We start from the raw sequence: 24,844 nt of genomic DNA, 5'->3' as shown, positions 1-24,844 counted from the left end.
TGTGTTTTGATAACATGTAGAAATCGTTGATCTGTCAACCTCCCTTAAGATTAAATATACAAATATTCATCTCTTCATTAGATGTAGAACATGTAATATGTGAAAGAAAGTATATATTTGCCTTCGAGAAATTTATTGAAAACCATTTGTTTCCCAGTGTGTGTACCCAAAATAAGAATCACACTACATCTGAAAATATAGTGATAAATCTCTGTAAGAGAAATGACATGTAGCATCTCTAATGGCCAAACTCAACCAGGGACCACTCATTTAATTAGAAATAGTGTGGATGGCTTTTTAAAAGTTGTAAAAGTGGCCTGATCTGGACTGGGACTCTGGCATGGGGGGCTTTGACCATATGCCCCAGCTGTGGTCTCATTTCAGATTGTGTCTCTCATGCCTGCTATTGGCACTGGAAGAAAAGCTCCCATTGGTGGTAACAGAAGCTTTTCTTCCTATGTACAGTGGTACCTCGGGTTAAGTACTTAATTTGTTCTGGAGGTCCGTACTTTACCTGAAACTGTTCTTAACCTGAAGCACCACTTTAGCTAATGGGGTCTCCTGCTACCGCACCGCTGGAGCCCGATTTCTGTTCTTATCCTGAAGCAAAGTTCTTAACCTGAAGCACTATTTCTAGGTTAGCGGAGTGTGTAACCTGAAGCGTATGTAACCTGAAGCGTATGTAACCCGAGGTACCACTGTAGATGGAGTGCCCTGTGCTTTCTATCTGGACTGGAACCACAGCTAGGGGCAAAAGTGTCCCATGCCAGGAACCGAATATTTAGTTTTTTAAAAGTTTTTGATTGCTAATTGCAAGGTGTCACATATACTGCCTTGAAACATGGACATTTCATTAGGTTGCCATTGCTTAATAGTCTTGATACCTTCTCAGTTTGACCTCAGGTGAACTGACCTGAGTTAACACTGTGAGCTTTTAATCAGTTTTGATTTCAAACATTAATTGTGCATTATTTGAAGCCTTTCCTTGTCAGTCCTGAACTTGCTGCCAACTTCCAAGTTCTAGCATATTTTACATCTCTGTTTATGTGTTTCTGTTTGTGATCTGCAGTCATTCATAATTGTTATCTCCCAAAGTCTTCTTCAAATAAAAAGGCACAAGTACTTTAGGCATTCCTCCAAGCCTTTGATTTTTGTTAACACTACCTATATCCACATAGTGGGAAGTAAAGTCCCATTGACTGAGACTTCTCAGTAAAAGGGATAGGTTTGAACTCGAAGTTTCCTTTCTGTACCTTTTTGAGGTGTGCCCAGAGCTGTACACAGGATTCTAAATATTGATATATCTCAGATTAATATGGTGGAAAGCGTCTCCTCCTCCCGGAGGGGAGGGGTTGTGAGCGGGAAACGATTCCCGCGTCATGCAGGGGGCGCTCTGCCCCCTGCTTCAACTCCAGGGGCTGGAGCGCCACGCCCTTCCCCGGTTGGGCACCCAATAGGGAAGCTCGGCAGGGGCGTGGCTTGCCGTTCAAATGCGGCCGCGCCAGTCATCCCCGCCATTGCACACACATTTTCTTTGAGTCACCCACCCTCCACTCCCTTTAGATTAGCTATGCGGGGATTGGGTCCTCGAATCGCAATTTATCCTTATTTGCTGTTTGGAGTGACAAAATAGAAATACCTTCGGTACCGCTTTCCTGGTCTTCAAAAGAAATGGGCCCTGAAATTATTTGTATGCAGTTATTAAATATGACTAAGTTGCATAATGTATGTAAACTAAGTTTTACAAATTTCTGTAGCTAAATATTTACGATGTATTTATTTTATACCAGCCATACAAGTTTGGCATGAATCACTGTATGAAATGTATTAGAATTAATTCAAAACAGTTACCCAAAGCTGAGTTAAGAAAATCTAATTAAAGAGTTCAAGTCCAAGCAGCACACTCTTCCTGAATAAAAAAAAAGTAAAGGAAGCCCATCTCCCGCTATACTGAACTTTAAGCAAAGAGCAGGAGGAGTGGAGACAAAAAGTTATGCGTTAACTAAATGCTGGCACCCTGTTAAAGCAGTTTTCTGAGTGAAAGACTTTGAGCTATTGACTTTTGCTGGTTATATTCGGGGTGCACTGATATTCTTCTTCTGTGGCACCAGTGGATTATAAAATAAATAAGAATCTCTGATGCTGGAGCTGCCTGGATGAGCACCAGTTTGCAACTTTGGATACATTGAATTCAGATTTTGAAACATTCTGAGTTGGAACTGGATACTTTGAAACTGTTGCAGTCAAGGCACTGTAAGAAACACTGTTTTGCTTTAAGTTTTACTCTGCTAAAAATAATACATGTGGAGGCGATAGACATGGATTTAAATTTATAAGTTTAACTTGGATTTGATCTTTTCCCTGAAGACGTATTAAGCTCCCTCTAGAGGATTTTGGACTTACAGCAGTGACTTTGTTTTACTTTCCCTTTCCCGGCCTCTGATTGACCATTGTATCTGGGACTCTGCTTTCTCATGGGAACAACTTGGATTGACCTTGGATTACAGATAACTTTGGAATGAGTGGCGCAAGGAGAAGAGGAAGGACTAAACAAACAACTCTAACTTTATCTGCAGCCTCACAGCGTAGATCTTCTGTGCCGGCCTTGCCTTCCACTTTGCCTCCAGACATAGAGGCGGCCTCCCTAATACAGGCAGGGGAGGGTGAGACAGAGGAGCTGCACCTGGGAGATATGGCTTCAGGGACAAGTAGCTCTGTCTTGGAGAAAATTTTGGAGAAACTGGAGGCTCTGGACAAGAAGGCTGATTTGCATACAGCTAAAATTGAACAGAACACAGAAAGCTTGAATAAGCTGACTGGACAAGTTGCACAGAATGCCCAGTCTATTGGAGAATTAAAGGAGGCTGTAGGTGAAAATCGTAAACTGGCTGAAGATACTAGTCAAAGATTGGAAGAACTTGAGAAAGAAGTAAGACCACTCAGCAAACAAGTTGGAGAACATCAGATTTACTTTTTGATGACAGAACTGCGAAACAGGGAGACCAACTTGAGGATACGGTCAATACCAGAGGTGGAAGAAGATAATTTTACTGAATTTCTAACTAAGGAATTTGCCAAGTTTTGGAAGTTAGAGGAAAAAGACTTTAAAATTGTATCTGCTTTCAGGCTTGGCAGAGTCAGAAGGACAGAGAAGCCCAGAGATTGTTTGATAACACTGAGATCAAAGGAGGAAAGGGACAAGATTTTGGGCCTGCACTACGAAAAGTCACTAGACATTTTGGGCAAGAGAATTGAAATCTACAAGGACATTCCTAAGCAGTTGCTGGACCTTAGATCTAACTACACGGAATTGGCAAGACTGTTGAGAAGCAACGCAATTATCTTCAGGTGGGAGTTTCCACAAGGATTATCCTTTACCTACAGAGGGAGAAAGATCAAAATCAAAACAGTGGAAGATAAAGACAAGTTTTTGGGAGCACACGGAGAAGACCTCCACAAAGGACTTGGATTGCCAACGCCAGAACTTCCAGGGGAGCCCGCCCCCTCGGATCCTCAAGGACCGGAGAACAAGGTACCACCCCAGAAAGAATAACCAGATCTATCCAGGATGTCTCTGCAGCTTTTGAGTTGGAACATAAATGGCTGTAACAGTCCCGAAAAAAGGTCTAAAATTTTTCATATTCTAAAAAAGGAACAATTGGACATTATATGCTTACAAGAAACACATGTGATTAGGCTCCATAGAAAGGTGTTAATAAATAAAAGGCTTGGTCAAGAATTTATATCATCGGATACAGTTAAAAAGAGAGGTGTAGTGATCTATGCAAAAGAAAGCCTTTCACCAAAATTTCTCTTTAAAGATGAAAGTGGAAGAATCCTCGCAATAGAAGTACAATATCAAGGAGAAAAAATTTTGATATTAGGAATTTATGCTCCAAATGAAGGAAAATCGGATTTTTATAAGAAGTTGCACGAGATCATGCTGGATTATCTGGATTACAACAACGTCATCATGATGGGGGACATGAACGGGGTCGTATCAACAAATATGGATAAGTCACAGAACCAGAACATTACTAAAGAGGGAAGACTACCTAAGACCTTTTTTGAAATGACTGACAATATGGACTGGGTTGACATCTGGAGAGTTAGAAACCCCCTGGGAAGAGAAGGAACATTCTTTTCTGAAGCTCAACTGACTTGGACACGAATCGACCAAATATGGATAACTAGAAGTCTGGCACCTAAGGTGAGGAAGGTGGAAATCTGCCCCAAAACATGCTCCGACCATAACGCCTTGAGAATGGATATGACATTGATCCCAATCGGCTCCTTTAGATGGAAGATGAATGATGGCCTGTTTAGAGATCAAAGAATTGTAAAGAAGGCCCAAAAAACCTTAAAGGACTATTTTGAGATTAATTTGAACACTACGGTGGAAAAAAGAACTATCTGGGATGCAAGTAAAGCTGTGATGAGAGGGTTCTTGATTCAACAGAATTCCTTAAAGAAAAGACTGCAAAATGAAAAGAAAGATAAAATTCTGGAAAGTATCAAAGAGTTGGAGAAGAAGTTAAGATCTAACCCGAAGTCCCAACCGATTCTGAGAGAAATTAAACTTTATCAGGCGCAATATTCCAAGCTGATAAATCAGGAAATAGAATGGAAGATTAAAATAATGAAACAAAAAACTTTTGAATCGGCAAATAAATGTGGGAAACTGCTAGCTTGGCAGTTGAAAAGGAGACAAAGATTAAATACAGTAACAAACTTAGAGGTTGAAGGAAGGAACATTCAGAACCCGGGAGAGATTAGAAAGTGCTTCCAGAGGTATTTTAAAAAGTTATATACTCAAGGGCCACAAGATGAAATAGAGATTACACAATTTTTGGAGAGAAATGGATTAGCAAAGCTGTCAGAAGAAAATAGAACAATTTTAAATGGCAAAATAACACGACAAGAGATTGAACAGGCCATCCTGAGTCTGAAACAGGGCAAATCACCAGGGCCAGATGGACTGACCTCTAACTACTACAAGACATTGAAGGATTATTTGATACAACCCTTGTTGGAGGTCAGTAATGAAATAATGGAGGGGAAGAAGGCGCCTGAATCGTGGAAAGAAGCATTTATCACATTGATTCCAAAGTCAGAAACTGAAAAGACACAACTCAAGAATTACCGTCCCATCTCCCTTTTAAATGTGGATTACAAAATATTTGCAGATGTTTTGGCACGAAGATTTAAGAAAGTTTTAAGTGAGATAATCCATAAAGACCAGGCAGGCTTTCTCCCGGGCAGACATATGTTTACTAACACAAGGAACATCATAGACATATTGGAACTTTTACAAACAAACATAAACACTAAAGCAGTTTTAATTTTTATAGACGCGGAGAAAGCCTTTGACAACATTTCTTGGAAATTTATGAAGGGGAATTTAAAAGAAATGGGAGTGGGACGGGGGTTTGAGAACGGGATTGAGGCAATATATTCAGAACAAAAGGCTAAACTGATAGTTAACAATGTGGTTACAGAAGAGTTTAAAATTGAAAAAGGTACACGACAAGGCTGCCCGATTTCCCCATTACTGTTTATTTCGGTTCTGGAAGTGCTCCTGAATATGATTAGGGGGGACCGGTTGGTGGAAGGGATTCAGGTCGGAGCGAAACAATATAAACTTAAAGCTTTTGCAGATGACCTAGTTCTGACATTACAGGAGCCGGAGTCTAGTTTGAAAAGAGTACTACAACTGATTCAAAACTTTGGTCGAGTGGCAGGATTTAAGTTAAATAAGCAAAAAACTAAAGTTTTGGGGAAAAACGTGACAGATATTGAGTTGGAACAGCTTCAGAAAGAGACAGAACTAAATGTGGTTAAAAAAGTTAAATACCTAGGGGTAAATATAACAGCAAAAAATCTGAGTTTATTTAAAGATAATTATGAAAAATGTTGGTCAGAGATTAAGAGAGACTTGGATAGTTGGTCAAGACTAAAACTTTCTTTGTTAGGCCGAATAGCTGCCATCAAGATGAATGTATTGCCAAAAATGTTATTTTTGTTTCAGACACTGCAGATTGTAGACAAGACAGAGTGCTTCCGGAAGTGGCAGAAAGATATTTCTAAATTTGTCTGGCAGGGCAAAAAGCCCAGAATCAAATTTAAAATATTAACAGATGCGAAAGAAAGAGGGGGCTTTGCCCTGCCAGATTTAAAGTTGTATTATGAAGCTGCAGCTTTCTGCTGGTTAAAAGATTGGTTACTTCTTGAAGATACGGATGTTTTGGATTTGGAAGGTTTTAATAATGCGTTTGGATGGCATGCATATTTATGGTATGATAAAGCTAAGATAAATAAGGCCTTCAAGAACCATATTGTCAGAAAATCAGTCTTTAATGTCTGGACAAAATATAAAGACTTACTGGAGAATAAAACTCCGAGGTGGCTGTCACCCCTGGAGGCTAAGGCTCGGAAAAGAGCCAATATGGAGGCCAACTGGCCAAAATATTGGGAGATAATAGAAAAGGATGGTGACAACTGGAAATTGCAGAGTTTAGAAAAGATGAGAGACAAAGTGCGAGACTGGTTACACTATGCTCAGATTAAAGAAGTGTTTAAAAATGACAAAAAGCTAGGATTCCAAGTGGAAAAGTCAAAGTTAGAAACTGAACTGTTAGAACCTAAGACTAAGGTACTTTCAAGAATGTATAACTTGCTGCTGAAATGGAACACACATGACGAAATGGTAAAATCAACAATGATAAAATGGGCGCAGGATATTGGGTATAATATTATGTTTGAAGATTGGGAAAGGTTGTGGACCTCTGGGCTGAACTTCACTGCATGTAATGCGTTGAAGGAAAATGTGATGAAAATGATGTATAGATGGTACATGACCCCTGTTAAACTGGCTAAAATATACCATTCGTCTGATAGCAAATGTTGGAAATGTAAGGAAAATGAAGGAACATTTTTTCACCTCTGGTGGACCTGCCCTAGAGTGAAGGCCTTTTGGGAGAAGATATATAATGAATTAAAAAAGGTGTTTAAATACACCTTCACTAAGAAATCAGAGGCCTTTCTCCTGGGTATTGTCGGCCAGAGTGTGTTAAAAGAGGACAGAACATTCTTTTTGTACGCAACAACAGCAGCAAGAATATTAATTGCCAAGAATTGGAAAACTCAGGAGCTACCCACTGTGGAAGAATGGCAGATGCAACTGATGGACTATATGCAATTAGCCGAGATGACCGGCAGAATTCGAGACCAGGGAGAAGAAAGGATGGAAGAAGACTGGAGGAAATTTAAGATTTATTTACAAAAATATTGTAATTTGGCTGAGTGCTGAATTGGATGCCAGTGCAGACAATTGTCTACCATTAAATTAGATTTAAGGTTGAATTATATGTCAAACCAAATTAAGATTACTAATTAAGATGAATTAAATGATAATTTGTTTGAAACTAATTTAATAATGATGTAAGTGTATGCGGGAGGTGTGGGGGAGTCCCATGTAACAATTGAGAGATGTTAAATGGACAATGATAAGTGCTTATCTAATATATGCTCTATTTGAAAACTTTAATAAATATATTATAAAAAAAAAAAAAAAAAAGTATCTGATTTTTTTTTCTTTTTCTTTTATTATGTAGGGAACCGTCATCATCATTGCAAACCATGGTGACAGGATAGATATCCCACCAGGAGCTGTATTGGAGAACAAGATAGTCTCTGGGAATCTTCGGATCCTTGATCACTGATCCAATAAGTGAACTAATAGAGATGTTGGTAATATTTCCTAGTTTCACAAGTGGAAGAACCCATAGGCATTAGATTTGTACACAGAAGGTCTCTATACTTAGCTATCCACTCACTGTACCAACAGTATTATTTCTAAGTAATTTTTCTGTACTTTCTTAACTGAAAGAATATTTAAGATGCAGATCTTTAAATGAATCTATAATTCAGCTAATATAATCTAAAGTGCAATATTGTTTGTCTTAAGAAAAGGCAGACATCTCTTGTGTAAGATGTTTTAAGATGCTGATGTTCAATGAGTTTTGAATGGCTTGTAACTGAAAAAGCTGTGAAATACGCTGTTAACTATTAAGTGCAACCACCTTATAAAGCATAAATGGCACCCATGATAAAACACTTAGATGATTTATTAATATGGCACATAAGCTGTTTAAAATGTCTAGTACTTAACTGTTAACATTGTCTTCCTTCCTACAGTTAATACCTTCGAGCTATAGTACCATCACAGCAACGATAGCATTGCTCAGTTACCTCACTTTTATCCTTCTCTAAAGCTGGAGTTATTGCTCTCTGTTTACCCAAAGAAGAGACACCTTAGAATGTTACTCCTTTACTGTCACCCCTCATCTTCTAGCTTCTCTTACTTTTTAGCTCTTACTTCTTAAGAAATCCTAAATGTACTTCTAAATATGGGAAAATATCACCACCTCAGTGTACTTTATGTTCTTAGAATTAAATCATGTTTTGCTTGTTACAAATGTGGAAACAAATTCCACATCTGGAAGGTACGGAAATAAATAACATCAAGCCCCCTGTCTGAATTTTCTTTTTGTTGTTAACAAAATCTGGCATTGTGCTTATCCTATTCTTAAAGAAGTTGCTCTCTTAAACAGCTCATTTTTACAACTTTATTTGATTGACAACGACTTCTGCTAATGTTAACAGATAGGCATGCCTGTCTGAAGAAATCACAGGCACACAAACATGGTAGACTATCATTGTACATAATCATCACAAGAGTAGGCACTCGCTGGGTTTAGGTAAAAATGCTGTGAGGTGAAATACACAGGCACTTCATTACTTAAGAGAGGCAGGTACCAGCCTGAAAGGTAGCATTAGAAAAAGTATTCATAAATTAGTCATGCCTCAGCTCCTGCTGCACTTAAATGTGTAGTCAGAACTACACTTAACATTTTAAATAGAGTGGGCAGGTGGGAAAGGAAGTAAATAAACTACATGGAAGTTGGCAAATTAGAAGTCCATGGAAGGGGTTCTTAAAAGAAGTGTTCAAAAAATTAACACACTCCCCCCCCCCCCATAGTTTGACAAGCTTACTGGCTATGATAAGCTATCTTATTAACATGCCCTTATACTCAGAATAAGTTCCAGGGCTTTCCTTTCAAGAGCTGGGAAACATTTAAAATGTCATCTTCTGGTGGGAGTATGAAGATCATTTATGGAAATACTTTGGAACAGGATGCACCAAATCTATGCAGATAAGACTTTATAGAAACATCTGTAAAAAAATAATTTAACAGTAAAGTTTTATACTGAAAACATTTTCTATAATTCAACAGCAAGAATTTTCAAACTACCATCATTAAATAAAGGTGAGACAACATGTGAATTTCATTGCACTAGAGGAAATGCAAAGCATCTTTTTAATATAAAGATTTACAGAGCACTCTCTAGAAAACTACAGCTGTGTTACAGCTATATATTCTTTTGGATTTGGTCCAAAGAAACCTGAGCCTCGTTCCAGAAAGAATGAAGAAATTGCAGAGAGAACTGATCACTTTTCTTGCAAAAGAACTATCAAAGTCATTCCCATAGTTGGTTTTCACCACATCACAAGGGAGCTCCCTCTTCTATGTTCCAATAATTCATCTTCTACAAAGAAGAAACCATCCCATGCCAAGAGGCAATTCTGCTCTGCTGGACTATCACCTCTTCTGTTCCCAGATTTCAGCCATGTTCAAGTCTAGGGTTTGAAGCCCTTTCAAAGCTTGGAGATTTCCAGTGTAAAAAGCTACATCTGCTGTAACCAATCTGAAACGGAAATAAACACATTGAGGAGACAAAAGGGCTGGATCTATAGGCAAGAATTTTAGATCTTGTTTCAAGCTAAGTGTTGTGCACTTGAGCTTGTGTGCTGAGCCTGATCTATTTTGCTTTGTACTGTATTTGTGTTGCATTTCAACACAAATACATGGTGGCCCACAAGTAGGTATACTGCTTTAAAATCCATTTTCTTTGTACTGGACTCAAGTTTGCCGTCAGCATTCACAATAATCCTTTTATCTGACTCCACTATTATTTTTAACTGCCAGCCTGAAATTTAACTGCAACTTTGTTGTAGGTCATCTATGTGTACCCAAATAATCTGTTGTGATGAATTTCATTGATTCAACTGTATATCTACTTTTGGGCCACCCTGTATAGTTAATACAGTTAGAAAATATCACCATCTACTATTAGTGTATGGTAGTAGTAAAACTGCTTTTAATTCCTGAAGAGCTGTGATGTTCAAAATCACAAAATACTATGTTTTGTGTTTAATAATATAACTTCTATAAGATAACTACATCAAATATGCATCCATTAAATTCCATATTCTCTTGCTAGAATTCTCTTTCTCAAAACGTTTATTGTATTCTGGATCTCAACACTTGTGTTCTTTTCCATAGTGTTAGGTCCTTTTCTGTGCACAGCCATCCAGTGGTATCAATCAAATGCTTAAAGGAGATAGACTGTATTTAGCAGCCTTGCCCTTGAACTCCTATATAAAAAACCTTGTGTAACATACCCATTTTGAGGTCCTCCGTCATTGACTACATTTAAGTGGGCCAATTGCCTCTTCAAGTGAAGTTTGTAGCTTGCATTAATTCTTAAAAACAACATCTAGAGAACAATATAGAAGATGTTCCTTTTTAGAATATATAGTAAGAAGGTGAAAGGTTTTGTTCTCTTGAGGAGTGACTATGAAGAATACAGAAGACTCAACTTATGCCGGGGTTATGTTCTGGGGCTAGCGCGTAAAGCCAAAATTGTGTATAGTCAAAACACACAGGGTTCAGTGGTGGGTAGGATTGCCAAACTCTTCTTTTCCCATATGTCTGCCCCCTTATTTTTATTTTATTGCCAAGCATATGTGTGCAAGTTAAATGCACTTAGGTTGTGAGTTGTACTCAGTTTCATGTACATACCGAACTTCGCCTTTATGAGCCACTGTGCACTTCCGCCAGCACAGAAAATAATGAGCACTTCATAAATAATGGTTCCAGCATTTTTGTGGTTGTTTTCTTTAAAAAAACAACCCCCTAGTTCTCCATACTTTCCCCTGGAACTGAAGGAATGGGTTTCCCAAACCCTAGTTTGGGGTTTCCCGGCCAACGCACCAAGGCACAGGGAGGAGGGGTACTCTCCCCCCCCCATGGGGTTTGGGAAACCCATTCCTTCAGTTCCAGGGGAAAGTATGGCATATTTTTTCATGATGCCATCTCACATAACAACTCTGCATGAACGGTCTGCGCCAAAGGTTAATAATATACAGTGGTGGTGTGAAGCTACTTATAGATGCTACAGTCCCACTTGGGGTGTGGCCATGGAGATATGGGTGTCAGTAGCTTTCACGTAGGGGCCATAATATTTAAACAAGTACCAAGAAATGGTTTACTTATTTTCTGATTCATGGGAATCTCCTTGCCCAAGCACACACAAACTTACAAGTAAAATTAATGAGACAATATCTGCAATTAAATAGTATGTGTTACTTGTTTTAAATAAAAAGAGTCCATTACTTCTCCCATCCTGCCATACTAGACCCGGTGGGTTTAGCAACCTCTAGCACTTGAGAGCAGGAATATACTTGCCTCTCAGGAACTTCTAACTAGCCCATTTCCAGAAGCAACCTCAGTCACTATTCCCACAGATGGCAGCAGACTACCCTGGGTCGCTGGCAAGCCAATACCACTGGGCACTGCTTGCAACTGGAACTCTCTTCCATCTTTGTGTGGATCCTGTAAATTTCTGATGGGTATTGGTAAGAGGGCCCAAGTATGGGGGTTAACAAACAATAGGGAAATGGCTGGTGCCTGTTTTAAAAAACACGGGACTAGCGCATAAAGAGCCCCAGTAGCAGAGTTTAAATCTGGCATCAAGCAGATTAAAGAAGCACAGGATTGGGCTATTAAACCTTTTGATTCCATTCCTGCTGCTTGAGTCAACTGGTCCCCTTCTAACCCACCCCATACAGTGAAATAGATCACACTCTGAAGTTAGTTTAAAAATGCCTTACTTAATCAAGTCACAGACATGTAGCAACATTTAAGAAATGAAGATACTTGTTTTTGGGATGATAAATACAGCAAAGGCAGCCTCAGACACACGAGGCAGAGAGCTATGCGGAGGCATGTCTGCCTCCATGGTGTGCAGCATGAGAAAGAGGGAGAGAAGAACATCTTTCCCATCACTGATCCTACTCTATACTCACTAGCACTGTTAGGGTTGACTGCAGATCTCCCACAATTTCTTCCTTCTCTAACCTGGCAAAAAACCCAGAATGTGGTCGCTTCTGGGAACGAGTTAGTTACAAGTTCCTAAGAACATTCCTGCCTTTGAATGCTAGGGGGAACCAACCCACCTGGTTCAGCATGACAACACAGAAATACCTAGTGGACCATTTCGCCAAGGCTATTAAAAGACTCCATAATTAAAGGCTTTACTTGCAGCCACATTTCAAATGAGGTAAAGCTATTCCAATACTGATCTCTATTTTTGAGATATTTACTATTTATGTGTTACATAAAATAAGGAATAATTTACATATGCATAGCATTTTAAGCCAAGATCTTAAATAACATGAGATGTGATCCTCCTTGTATGAGTAATCAGCAAATGTAGACTTCATTTGCAGTTGCCTCTTCAACTATTGGGAGCATTTGTGACACTCCTACAGCAGAAATAAACACACCACTCAAAACGGTTCACCTGTGTTTGCTCCTCAGGAAGAAGGTCATATATTGCTTCATGCATCTTTGCCATCTGTTTACAAATATTCCTGAAGCAGGTGGAAGGAACAGGTGCTTTCACCTCATACTGTTAACAAAGACAGGGAATGTGTCACTAAAGTTGTTTTCTGGCTGCTATTTTAAAAAACACTGGAAATAAATTCGTGGGTTGCCAGTTCATTTCTGGGCCCAATCTAAGGAGGTGCTTATGTTAGCATTTTAAGCCCAAATGATCCAGGCCCCAAGTATCTGAAGGGCCACCCCCTTCCCTGCAGACCCTCTCAGGTGTTCAGATCAGTAGGGGGTGCCTGCTTGGTAGTTCTGCTGTCCACAGAACTTGGGGTGGTGGCCCAGGAGAAGGCATTCTCTGTGGTAGGCCCTAGTTTGTAGAACTCTCTCCTCAAAGCTGTGTCTGGCAACTTCAACATATATTTTCAATGAATGCTGAAGGCACGCATCTTCACCTTGGCCTTTGACACCTGATAAATATCTTCTTAAGAGTTTCACCCTAAATCACCCTATTTTTGTGATTCTGGAGCCAGGTTCACCACAAGTAGATTGCTTTAAACTATTTTTAACATTGTATTTTAAATTAATGTATCCAAGCCTGAGACCCTAGTCTCATCAGGAGTAATAATCTTTCTGCTGACTGGTTCAGTTTCTCATCATCAACTATGATGTGCTATAAAGATGATTTGTAATGTGCTAAAATTCTGATCAGATAACTACCATAAAATATCTTCTTTCCCAGCTGTTAAGAAAAACTGCCCCAAAGAACAGTATGTAAGTTTTCTGCAAATGCAAATACGATGCACAATAGAGCTATGCACAATATAGTTACTTTATGTACCTACAATATAGCTCAGCATGCAATGGGAGGGGCTGTTTGCATGGGGAACTCCCATGGACACCTCTGCACACACAGAGTCTGGGTTTGGAGTGGAACTGGATTCTTTGTTTAAGAATGTGATACTTCATGTATAAGGGAGGCACACCTGACCTTGCCTTATGAGTCTGGGGTCCATATCTGGACATTTATTATTTTATTTGCCATTGAACTACTAATGTAACAAGTTAGCAAAATACTGCACAAGGGACGCCTTGGAGCAATTATCTGATAAAACTTAGAGGTATCTTCTATAATTCTCTGCTACGAATAACAATACTAAAAATAAGACATTTCAAACCAGAAAATTATTAGAAAAATTCCTTGCTAACGTTGTCAAAATACCTAAGCATACGGAACTGCTAAGAAACAATAAGCACCTGAGCAAGAAAAGCATTGTCCATGTACCCACTGAGTATTCTGTATGAGCTGAAGAACTTAAACCTTTGTTAAGATGCATGATTCTATCCGCAAATATTTACCTTGGAGAGCAGCTTGTCAAATAAGCTATCCATTATGGCTACGAGCTTTGCTGAAATTTCAGCTATGTGGTCATGATAATCCTGAAAAGAATATAATATTTATTATTTATATTTATGCAAGAGTCTGTCCTAAAGAGCCTATCCAGAAGGCATGAAGAAAAACAAAGATGACTACAATGCATTTGCCACTGCTGCTACATTTTTAATCAGTAATACTTACTTGGAAGGCGGCCACAAATGCCTGCAGACCAATTAGTCTAGTCTACATTTGTCCTCACTACCAACACCTGCAGCAGTTGGGAGTTTTGGGAAAAGTCAAGAGATTTCCCTGACTTGTGCAACAGTATGAAGGTGAGGAAAAGCAATTCCCCCCCCCCTTCTGAATGGAAGAAATTACATCTCTCTCAAGCCCATTACAGTTTCTTATCTTATCCAAATCTCCATGCAAATGAAACAAGACTTTGTTTTCCTCAATCCTTCTAGATCAGTGGTTCACAATTAGCTAATTACTGAGGACCCCCTATTTTTCTAAAGCCAAGCCACAGACCCCTACTTAGGAAAATTTTGATAACTCTGTGGTAGTTACCTGTGCAAAGCAATTATTTGAGGAAAATGTGGGGTAGCCTAGGGGATTTTAGCTTTACTAAAGGATTTTAGGTAAAATTTGTGATATTACCAAAAACTGCCTATCACCAGACAGCAGGAAAAACGTGTCCCCACTCCAACTGAATTTTTAAAAAGCAACTGTGTCCCTAACTTAAAAAGCAAGTGTTCTATATGCAGAAGGCTTTTTATATGAGAGAGTATTCAAACATGCTATTCCTTACTTCTAATCTGAAATGGTACATCTTAGCAAAATTTTGCAGCATATGGTTCTGCTAACTAAGGGAACTTGCACCTTCAAGACATAGGTGAAGGCTTGGCCTGGGCTTGATAAGTATTGGGGAAAACTGAGTGGAAAACAGCTGGAATGTTGGTAGTAGTAGTAGTAGTAGTAATTTATTACTGTTATTTAGTCCTCCTGTGCTCAACTTTCATCCCTGGCTCAAAGAGATTAACGAGTTAAGTACAGTACTTACTTGGTAATCTTGCTAATTACCCAATAGGAACAATCAACTTTTTAATTTATTAGGATTCTGCCAAACATCTGTTTCCTCCCCCCACCCAAATATAGCTACATAGCTTCCCACAGAAAACAAGAAAACAACATCCACACAGGCTGCCTTTTGCACTAAATGGGCCTGGGTGATGTACTGCCATTGCCCAAGACTGGTATGAGGCACAGACTGTGATGGCCGCTTCACTCAGCGGTATATCACAAGGGAAACCACCACTGCTCTTGGCTCCCTCCAGCTGGCGCTGGTAGCAGAGGGACTCAGGAGCTGCAGCAGTTTCACCAGCTGCCACTGAGTGAAGCCACCATCCCACTCTGCCCTCGCACTGACAAAGGGAGAAACAAGTTGCATTGGCGAGGCACAAGACAGCTTCTTCCTCCCTCCACTTCTTTAAACTGCTCGGCGGAGGAGCACGCGGCTGGCCTTGCTTCAGCCAAGCAGTTTTACGTAGCCTCTGATTTGCCCCGGGCTCACAGGAGCTGGTGGCAGGGTGGGGGCTCAATGAAACTGCTCCACTGAAGGGTGCACGGTTGCCGCTCCCCTCAGCCGTGCAGTTAATGGAGCTTCCAGCCCCCCTCTGGCTCATTCAGCTGGGGGGCGAGGGGCCTCTTTCACCCCCAGCTGAGCATTTCAGCAAAGCCCCAATGCTCCTTGGATCAAACATAAGCCCGAGAGGCATCGGAACTTGCTCACTGTGTAGGGGTGGGCCATGTATTTCAGCTGCTTCTTACTTCGCTAAGGTGGGAAGAAGCAGCCAAGATAAATTCCAGACATAGTAATATATTAGCATATTTAAGGTAAAGGTAAAGGGACCCCTGACCATTAGATCCAGTCGTGACCAACTCTGGGGTCGCAGCACTCATCTCGCTTTATTGGCCGAGGGAGCCGGCGTACAGCTTCCGGCTCATGTGGCCAGCATGACTAAGCCACTTCTGGCGAACCAGAACAGTGCATGGAGCATCAGAGCGGTACCTATTTATCTACTTGCACTTTGACGTGCTTTCAAACTGCTAGGTTGGCAGGAGCAGGGACCGAGCAACAGGAGCTCACCCTGTCACGGGGATTTGAACCGCCAACCTTCTGATCGGCAAGTCCTAGGCTCTGTTAGCTACTGATATATCACAATGTATATTTCAATTTCATTGTTCTGCATCGGACAATGACAATAAAGATACGTATATCGTAATGTTGAAAAGAAAGGATTGCCCAGCCGTAGCACTAAACTAAATCATCAGAGGTTGAGCTGCTGTAGTAATCACAGTGGCAATTTGCTTAGCTATTTCCCCTGTTGGACTTCCAAGATGAGACATGAATCCCAAACTCATAAGGCAAGATTAGCTGAAAACCATACTACAAGCAGTGGGAGAGTCCTCTAAACTTGATAGTTGTTGAAAGCAATTAGTTCTTTTCAGTGAAAAAGTAGAGAGCAAGGGCGGAGGAGTCACTTACATTTTTTAAAAATGATAAGAATGTGAGCTGTTTGCACTCTCTTCCCCCCTCCGCTCCAGTCACAAGAGCCCTATGAAACTGTGTCAGAGGTTTTTGCCCAATCCCAGTTTACTTGCCATCCCCCAACTCCTACCAGCAAGCAGAGCCTGGATGACCCCTGGAAGGCTTTCACTGTGCAGTTAACAAGATAAGCAAGTCCCTGAGTGTGTTCCGCAGACCCCCAGGGGTCCCTGGGCCCCTAATTGGGAACCACTGTTCTAGATGCTTAAAAGACAGTTTTTTCTCTCATGTACAATGGAGTATGGAAGATGGGAGTTTAGAGAAAGGAAGCAAGAGCAGGTGGGACTGCAGCACAAAGGGAATCTGTTGGAAGTTGCTGGAATTGGTATTATGGATGTGAACTTATTCAGTAGAAAAGGAAAAGGTTTATGAGATCCTATAGCATCTATTCCCAGCACTGTCAATGAACAAAGGCAGATGAGCAAATAGACATTCACATTGCACTGAGGTTATTACTATGCAACCATAGTAATGCACACTTCTAGGTTGGAACCACCAAAATGACGGCCCATGCAGGGAATGTAAAATGCATGCAGGTTTTTCTTTCTTACCTAATAACAACAACAATAGTAACAAGGTATTTCAATCCAGAAAATTATTAGAAAAATACCTTGGTAATGTGGTCAAAATGCCTAAGCATGCTGAACTGTTTGGGTTGCAGGCGAGCTTCAAAGTGAGCTCTGATAACAGGAATGTAGTGCACTATGAGCTGTAGGCAGCGTGATGAGAGGGCTGTGAAGACAGAGAAGAAAACAGAACAAAACAACACAGAAGAGCTATTACTATACTATGAGATCTTTTCCTATGCAAACTGCAATAAAGAAAATATGCACAGCATTCTGCATGAGGAAATACTACTTTTTTTTTAGAAATTCACCAACAGCATGTTCCTAAGGCTTACTGTGCCAGTACACAAAAGTTAATCAGAAGGCAGCTCTTTTTCATGAACTGAATTTTAAAATATCTATTACATGCTAGCTCCTTCACATACTGCCCATAAAAGAATTTGCAATACAACCACATTACAACCACAAAAATATGTTCTCGAAGTTTCTTTAGAAAATTGAAAAGGGAATTTACATGACCATAGAAAGTTTAAGCCAAATTCATACCTAAATTTTTTGTAGTTATTGTTTTCAAGCCAACCACTTGCAGGGCACCTGCTCCAAGCACCAGCTGACAACTTCTTGAGTTGAAATACTGAGAAAGAGAGGAAGGTAAACAGTAACACAGTGGCTGATGGGAATTGGGAGTCATGTTGTAGTTATCTTATGATCTTATAGACAAATTCATGGAAGATAAGGCTACAAGTTATGATAGCTGTACACCATCTCAGCATCCGAGGCAGCATGTCTCCAAACACCAGTTGCTGGGGGGAAAGAGTGGGAGAGGAGAGGGCATGGTGAAAAACAGGTTGCTGCTTTAGTCTGACCCAGCTGGACTACGTACCCCAGAGCCTCTGGAGAGGGTTCTAGGAGTGGGGAGGAGAGACGTGAGCTTGAAAAGCCTCTTTCCATGAACTGCCTCCTGTTGTTCTAACAGTCTTAGTGCAGATTCTGTACCGTACAGGGTGGGTGGGTGGGGACTAGATGAACTCTGGGATCCCTTCCAACATTTATGATTCTCGCTTCCTTATGGAAAGCTAAGACAACAATTACCAAGTTCTTAGTTTTTCTGAGACATGCAGTGCCACAGTACTTATTTTATTCCAGCTAGATACTTGCAGAAATCAGCACCTTAGTGCTAAAAAAGAAACAAACAACTCTTCCAAGAAACTGAAAATACTGGCCTTTATCAGCAGCACTAAGTCAAATGGTCTTTCAAAGCACAAGGCAAGGCCTTTGAATTTGTTCAGTTATAGATTAAGTTATTCTTTGCTTTACTAATTTGTGATTTAATCTCAGTGTCTGAAGCTGATTCAGCTGGCTGTGAGCTAGGAGGAGCACAAAAATTAATGATGACATTCAACAGGACGGAGGGAAGGCATATGGCTTAAATATCAAAGTCAACACTGGGAGTTGCTTTGCATCCCACAAGGTGAAAAAATGAACAGAAAGCTCTCTTACAAACTTTTGTGTGCATAAAAAAGAGTTCAAAGTCCTACACAAGTTTTCTGATGTTAACAGTTAAGCTATTTCCCCCCACATTTTCTTTGACCATACCTATTTATTTTCATAAAGCCATTTCATAAAAATATATTTTAAAAAGCAAGGTACATCCCCTGCATTTTAGGAAAGATCTGAGGGAGCTGTACCTTTAGTAAATCAGACAGACGAGTAAGCATGTCAGTAGCTATTGAGGGGATGCTATCCACACATTGGCAGTATTCAAGGATGATTCTAATTAACAACAACACTGTCCTGCAAGACAAAGAATCAAACATACACACTCAGACCATATGACAGACTGCAAGTCATCAAAACATCTTTAAAAACACACTTCAACCTTTTCCTTCTCATCTTTTGCTATTAGCCAACACCATTGCCTGCCAATTTCTACTGTGGCTCCTGAATTTTACTTTCCAGGTGAGTTCAGCTCATATGCCATTGAATTAAATGGGGAAATCCTCACTGGCTTCAGTAGAGCTAGCTTACGGTCAGTGAAAGAGATGGTGCGTTTAGGGAAAGTCACAAATACCAACTGCCAATGTGTTTTTGACGGAGTAGGAGGGTGCAATTTTCTGCAGCAAAATGGTAAAAGATCCGAAGTTATTTCAACGAAGTATACTGCTGTGACTACACAGACACACACACACACACACACACACACGGAGTGCTCAGCAATTCTAAGAAGCCAACAGCAACCTATCCAAAATAGACAAAAGCACCCCTCTATGACCTCTAGAACCATCCTGCCAAATTTGGTTAAGATATCTTAAGTGATGACTGAATGCATGTGTTTAGATAGACAAACAAAATTTCAAAATATACAGTAGATTGGTGGAGTGGTTAGAGTGTTGGACTAGGAACTGGGAGAGCAGGGTTCAAGTCCTCACTCGGACATTAATTCCATTGATTGATCTTGGGCCAGTCACAGTCTCTTAGCATAACCTACCTTACAGAGTAAGGGGGTGTACCATATACACCACCTTGCGCAACTTGGGAGGAAGAGCGGGACATAAATATAACAATATAAAAAGGGAATCCAGCATTAACAGTACAATCTTCAGCTAAAACATAAAAATACTAATGCATACCAGTTTCTCTTGTTTTATATTCTAGAGGCTCAACCCAGAAAAAACACAGGCATCAAAGTTAATGAACCACTTTCATTTGTTGATCAATTCACTTTTAGAGAAATCATATAAATTTACTTCTTCTTCTTTTAAATATTCCTACTCTTACTTAATTATTGCTATCCCAACTGTACATTGGGGTCAGAGCAGCAACATCAATTAGATGAAAAACTTTTTTTAAAAAATCTTATTTTTGAATCTTTCTTTTTACTAGCATTTCCTAAACATTAAGTTCAGAGCACACAGCAGAGACTTAAAACAGAAATACTGGTGTCGTATGTACCATATAATATCTCTGGCTACTGATTTTAGAGGAACCCAAATTATCACCTGATAAGATCAAAAGAAAGAAAACAAACATTTGACTGAAATTTGCTGAGGATTTTAAAAAGGGAATTATATGCAGGAGACTTACTCAGGAGTTTTCCTCAACTTTCACAAAAACTAATAAATATTTTAATATTCAAAAGTGAACTTGCCATGATGGGGAACACACATGTCTTACCCAACTACAGCATATTTTTGTCCATCAACAACAAGGAAGTCACTTGGCTTTCTTTCTTCAGGTGCTAAAACAAGTGAATAAAAAAGGAGGGGGGGGATCTAAAATTAAAAACAACACAAATAACACTGCAACTGTCTCTTTAAAAAAAGGGCCAGGGATAAAAATTACCCTGTACTTTACTCCTCCATTTCCACTTTATAACACTGGCATGCAGTCCGTGAACTGGAGGGACTAGCTTAGTCCTCTGGGAGCATGCTCAGGTGCAGAGGGAAGCAGGTTCTTCAACAGAGTCCCTCTATGTACTTTACAATGCACAGGCGCAAGGCATGCTCTTAGTTAGGAAGTATGGACAGGGGCTCGGCTGAAGAACCCGCTTCCCTCCATGTCTGAGCATGCACCGCCCACGCAACTTGTAGCACACAGGATTCTCTCACAAACATTGGGGGGTCCATGTTGCCTTCAGGCGCCTGCTGCTCTCAACTATCCACACCAGCAAAAACTGGGAATTTGGGGGGGGGGGATCCTTAACTTCCAGCCACTTCTGTTGGACTGAATTCCCAGCGACCCCTTTCTTCCTACTCAGGAGGGTGAAACAGCCAAGTTTGAGGGGATATGTAGCTAAGAAGAGTCAGGGAGGGAGGACACAGCAGCCTTGGATGGCGGAGAAGGTTGTAGGGAAGCCAAAAAAGTGGGTGGGAGAGAGAGTGCGCACAGGGAAAACCAAATCCTGCTCAGACAGCTTATTCTGGTTCAGAACTTCGGACTGGCACTTTGCTTCCATTTGGATCGAAGTGGAACCTTGCTTTGGTTTGTTTTCTGAAGCTTCGAATGTCTTCTCCACTGATAAAGCACAGAAAAAGAAGAAACAGAAGGAAGTGGTAGTGTTGGTAAAGGGAATTCCTGTCCCGTGGGCGGGCAGGCAGTGCTTTTCTGACCAATGAGCATGCTGCACGTGGGCTGACATGTGAGCTCCAGTCTCTTTGCCGTATGAAGGTTTGTTTTGTTTTGGGCCGCTCCAGCTGCTGGCATTAAGAGAGCCAGGATAGATTCTAGGGTGGAAGAATCCCCTTCCTTGTCCTGAACCTTGCCCTGAGATGGGAGGGAAGGAGCAAGAGGCTGCAGTCAGCGGTCGAGTGCAGGAGTGGGTGGCTGGGACATGGGTGGCAGCCCTGAGGAGACAGCCCTGGAAGGTATGACAAACCTTCCCAACTCCCACCCTCTGGCCTTTGCCTTTTCTCTTCTTTTAATTTGGTTGAACATCCTCAGTTTCCTACTGTGCTTCAAAGTAAATTAACCCTTTAAAAATGGTCTAGTGCTCCAGAAACATAAAATTTGCCTGTCGACATTTTGCAGCATCATGTCCACATGGAAATTACTAAAGTAACAAGGAGCCAAGAAACTCACCTCCTGTTTTTTTTTCTGGTAAAGCAATTCTGCCATCTGATATAGAATCCACAAGATCCTGAAACTCTGCCGGAACATCAGCTTGCTTCCAGCGCTCGTTATCTAGCAGGAGGCTATTTATACACATAAAGGAAGGCGGAGTTCAAAAATTAGAACACATTGCCTTGAAGAGCTAGGTGTCCGTACTGATTTCAAATTTCTTACCAGGATGAAATCATGAAATAGTCAATTGATTCAAATACTAGTCAGTGGCAGGCATACTAAAGAAAGCTGTACTGGCAAAAGCCTTATGGAAATAAATGAGAATGAAAATTCATGAGGCAGTCTGACCATCAAGAGATTTCATTCCAACTCATACATCCAGTCAGCCACATGTGTGGCCATCAGTAAAATGTGGAAAGGCATTTGTGTGAAGTGAGTTCCCATACAGTTTGGACAACTTCAACTAAACCACCTCTGTTAACCGTAACACCAAAACTGGGTAACTTTATGGGAAGCAGCTCCTCACTTTTCACATGATGCAATGTGCAGAAAGTTGTTACTGCTTATGTGTACATTGGGCCTCAGATTAAACTACTGGGTTGTTTTTTTTCTTTGACTGTTTATTATTGCATTTATATCCCACCTCTAAGGAGCTCAAGGTGGTGCCCATGACTCAGTTATTCTCACAATAACCCTGTGGGACAGGTTAGGCTGAGTGTTGGTGACTGGTCCAAGGTCACCCTGTGAGCTTCATGAAAGGGGATTTGAACCCTGGTTCCTCAGATCAGATGACACACTTTAGCCAAACAATTTAGCCACCTGACTTTGCTCTGAGCTAAGTGAACAATGCCATATATTTCAGGGAAAAACCTGGTACCAAATATAGGCTGGAATGGGAAGGAGTTATAAGCAGCAGAAATGGCACTGTCTCAGAAACTGAGGTCAGGGTGGGCTAAACTACCCAACCCTGAGGCAGACGGCTCTTATGGAGCACATTTCCCCCACCTTTTGCCCTTTCATTACGAAAGGTGGTGCTAGTGGGAAGCTTCAGGAGCTGTTGCATTAAGGAGCCTTGAAGCACACATGCACATAATCACAGAAAGATACCTGAGTTTGGTCTTTCTTTCCTCATGGAATCTGTTTACAAATCTGTTAGCTTGACTCTGAAGTGCACCACGCAATGACATACTCTTCCTACCACAGATTTGTTCTGTATCCAAGATGAAAGTTTCCATCAGTCGCGAAAGAGCAACAAACTCTGTAGAATTCAATTTCTCCAGGAACCCATCCTAAATGAAAAAGGTGATGTAACAGCATCATAACTATTTTCATCGTTATCCTACCCCATTATAAAGGCTGAAAAGGCTATGCAGTAAGGAAAGCGTCATCAGCATGGACTATCTGATATCATTACGTCATCAGGTGATTGACAGGTGAGTGACCTGAACTGCCAACAGTTCCTCACCCTGGGCTATTGTATGAATATCATCTCAAATATAAAGCAAAGCCCTTTCCAACTTTTAGGCTATTTTTAGACATCAGTCCTGTTGACTTTGTTGAGTCCAGGTGTAAGGACATGATTACATTAATGACCCTAGCTGGAATTCTTCTGGGACACAGGTATATGCATGGAACTTACTTTTGCTCTGGCCATTAGGAACTTGACAGAACGATCATGGCAAATATCAGAGGCACTGTAAAGTAGGTCCTGGATATTGTTTGCCAATCTACCTAGTTCCAGTTCTGAGAGCTTTATGTCCTCACCAATCCTGAAAGAAATAGAAGGAAGACTTTGTTGACGCATAATTTTCAGCTGAAACAATCCAGTGCCCCAGCCTCAAAAAACTGGAGCAGAATTGACTTTTCAACTGTCCAATAGATAGCAGCAGCAAGTGAAGTGACAAATAATGTATACCAGAAGACCAAAACTAAACAAAAAACCAAGCAATTGATGGCCAATTACTGATCATTTAAGTCTTTTACACCGTGTTTACATTATTTACACACCATTCCACTAGAACACATTTTTGTTTAACTTAGTATACACTAACCTGAGTCTTTCCAACATGCAATTTCCAGAGAGGGAAGTATATTGGCAGCTTCTAGCTGCCACCCGCCATGAACCACCATTGGCAGGACTGGCAGCAATAGCTGCAGATATGTTCTATGCTTATGATAATATTTTATTCTCTTGTTATTTATGCCATTTTAAATGTGCATTTTATATTTTATTTCCTTTAGCAATGTTTTCTTTTTAAATGTGTAAGATGTCTGTTTTGCTTTACTTGCTGTGTTAAATGGGCATCCCGTAGTTTATCTCCTTTGTAATGTTTTTTTCTGACATCTTTAAGATAATATTTTAGTTTCCTGTTAATCATGTTGCTTTGAATGTATACTTTATATTTGACTTTCTTCAGTAATGTTTTATTCTGGATTGTTTTATTTAATACTTAAATGTGCTGTAAACTGCGTTGAGGTTTTTCCCTAAAAATATGAGGCTGTATAGAAATGAAATGGGGAAAAATATTAAAGATCTGCCTTTTTACTTGTTGAGTGGCCACAAGTGTTCTCCAACTAAGGCTGGTCCAAGATGTTACCAAATATCAAGACAGGGAAAGGCTGTGGATGGCTGGTAACCTCACTGTTGTGGTGTCTATGCCTTGCTCTCTGTATAATAGCTACTCTCAAACACAGGAAATTCTATGTCCATATGGTGCATCAGTGAAGCCAAAAAGGAGGACTGAAACCCATTCCTAACTCATATGGGTGTAAGGTCAGGGAACACAGCTAGGGCTCTTAAACAGGGCAAACATAGACCAGAGAAAAGTAAAGGTAAGAAAAGAAGAAAGAATCTACAAAGCTCTTCAGGTGTAATTAACTGCAACTAAAAACAAAGGGCTTCAAAATTTGGAATACTTATATTAGATCTGAAATGAAAATGGGAGGGACAATCTATTATCATACCATAGAGCGCAGTCATAAATTTATATCATCAAAT

General features: G+C 40.4%; 2 protein-coding genes across 10 annotated transcripts in view; one reads left to right on the top strand and one right to left on the bottom strand.

Moving 5' to 3' along the window:
* Positions 1 to 8,534, top strand: part of UGP2 (UDP-glucose pyrophosphorylase 2) — a 36,625-nt gene extending 28,091 nt beyond the window's left edge. For all 4 annotated transcript variants that reach the window (XM_083606583.1, XM_083606582.1, XM_083606584.1 and 1 more), the window contains exon 10: positions 7,614 to 8,534. In XM_083606583.1, coding sequence (XP_083462709.1) covers positions 7,614 to 7,721 — 108 coding nt within the window. In that variant the 3' untranslated portion in view covers positions 7,722 to 8,534. The remainder of the gene's footprint in view (positions 1 to 7,613) is intronic.
* Positions 8,535 to 8,613: 79 nt separating this feature from the next.
* Positions 8,614 to 24,844, bottom strand: part of VPS54 (VPS54 subunit of GARP complex) — a 45,654-nt gene continuing 29,423 nt past the window's right edge. For 5 of the 6 annotated variants that reach the window (XM_083606428.1, XM_083606427.1, XM_083606429.1 and 2 more), the window contains exons 13-23: positions 23,486 to 23,615; positions 22,954 to 23,135; positions 21,865 to 21,977; positions 20,461 to 20,524; positions 18,975 to 19,080; positions 17,833 to 17,920; positions 17,331 to 17,452; positions 14,097 to 14,177; positions 12,709 to 12,816; positions 10,526 to 10,620; positions 8,614 to 9,768 (exon numbers count right to left, since the gene is read on the bottom strand). In XM_083606428.1, coding sequence (XP_083462554.1) covers positions 9,663 to 9,768; positions 10,526 to 10,620; positions 12,709 to 12,816; positions 14,097 to 14,177; positions 17,331 to 17,452; positions 17,833 to 17,920; positions 18,975 to 19,080; positions 20,461 to 20,524; positions 21,865 to 21,977; positions 22,954 to 23,135; positions 23,486 to 23,615 — 1,195 coding nt within the window. In that variant the 3' untranslated portion in view covers positions 8,614 to 9,662. The remainder of the gene's footprint in view (positions 9,769 to 10,525; positions 10,621 to 12,708; positions 12,817 to 14,096; positions 14,178 to 17,330; positions 17,453 to 17,832; positions 17,921 to 18,974; positions 19,081 to 20,460; positions 20,525 to 21,864; positions 21,978 to 22,953; positions 23,136 to 23,485; positions 23,616 to 24,844) is intronic. The other variant, XM_083606432.1, reaches the window with a different exon arrangement.

This window comes from Podarcis filfolensis (assembly GCF_964270895.1).
Source record: "Podarcis filfolensis genome assembly, chromosome: 3".
NCBI classification, from domain to species: Eukaryota; Metazoa; Chordata; class Lepidosauria; order Squamata; family Lacertidae; genus Podarcis; species Podarcis filfolensis.
Note: the sequence above shows the minus strand (reverse complement) of the source record. Positions and strands in the feature narration are given on the sequence as shown.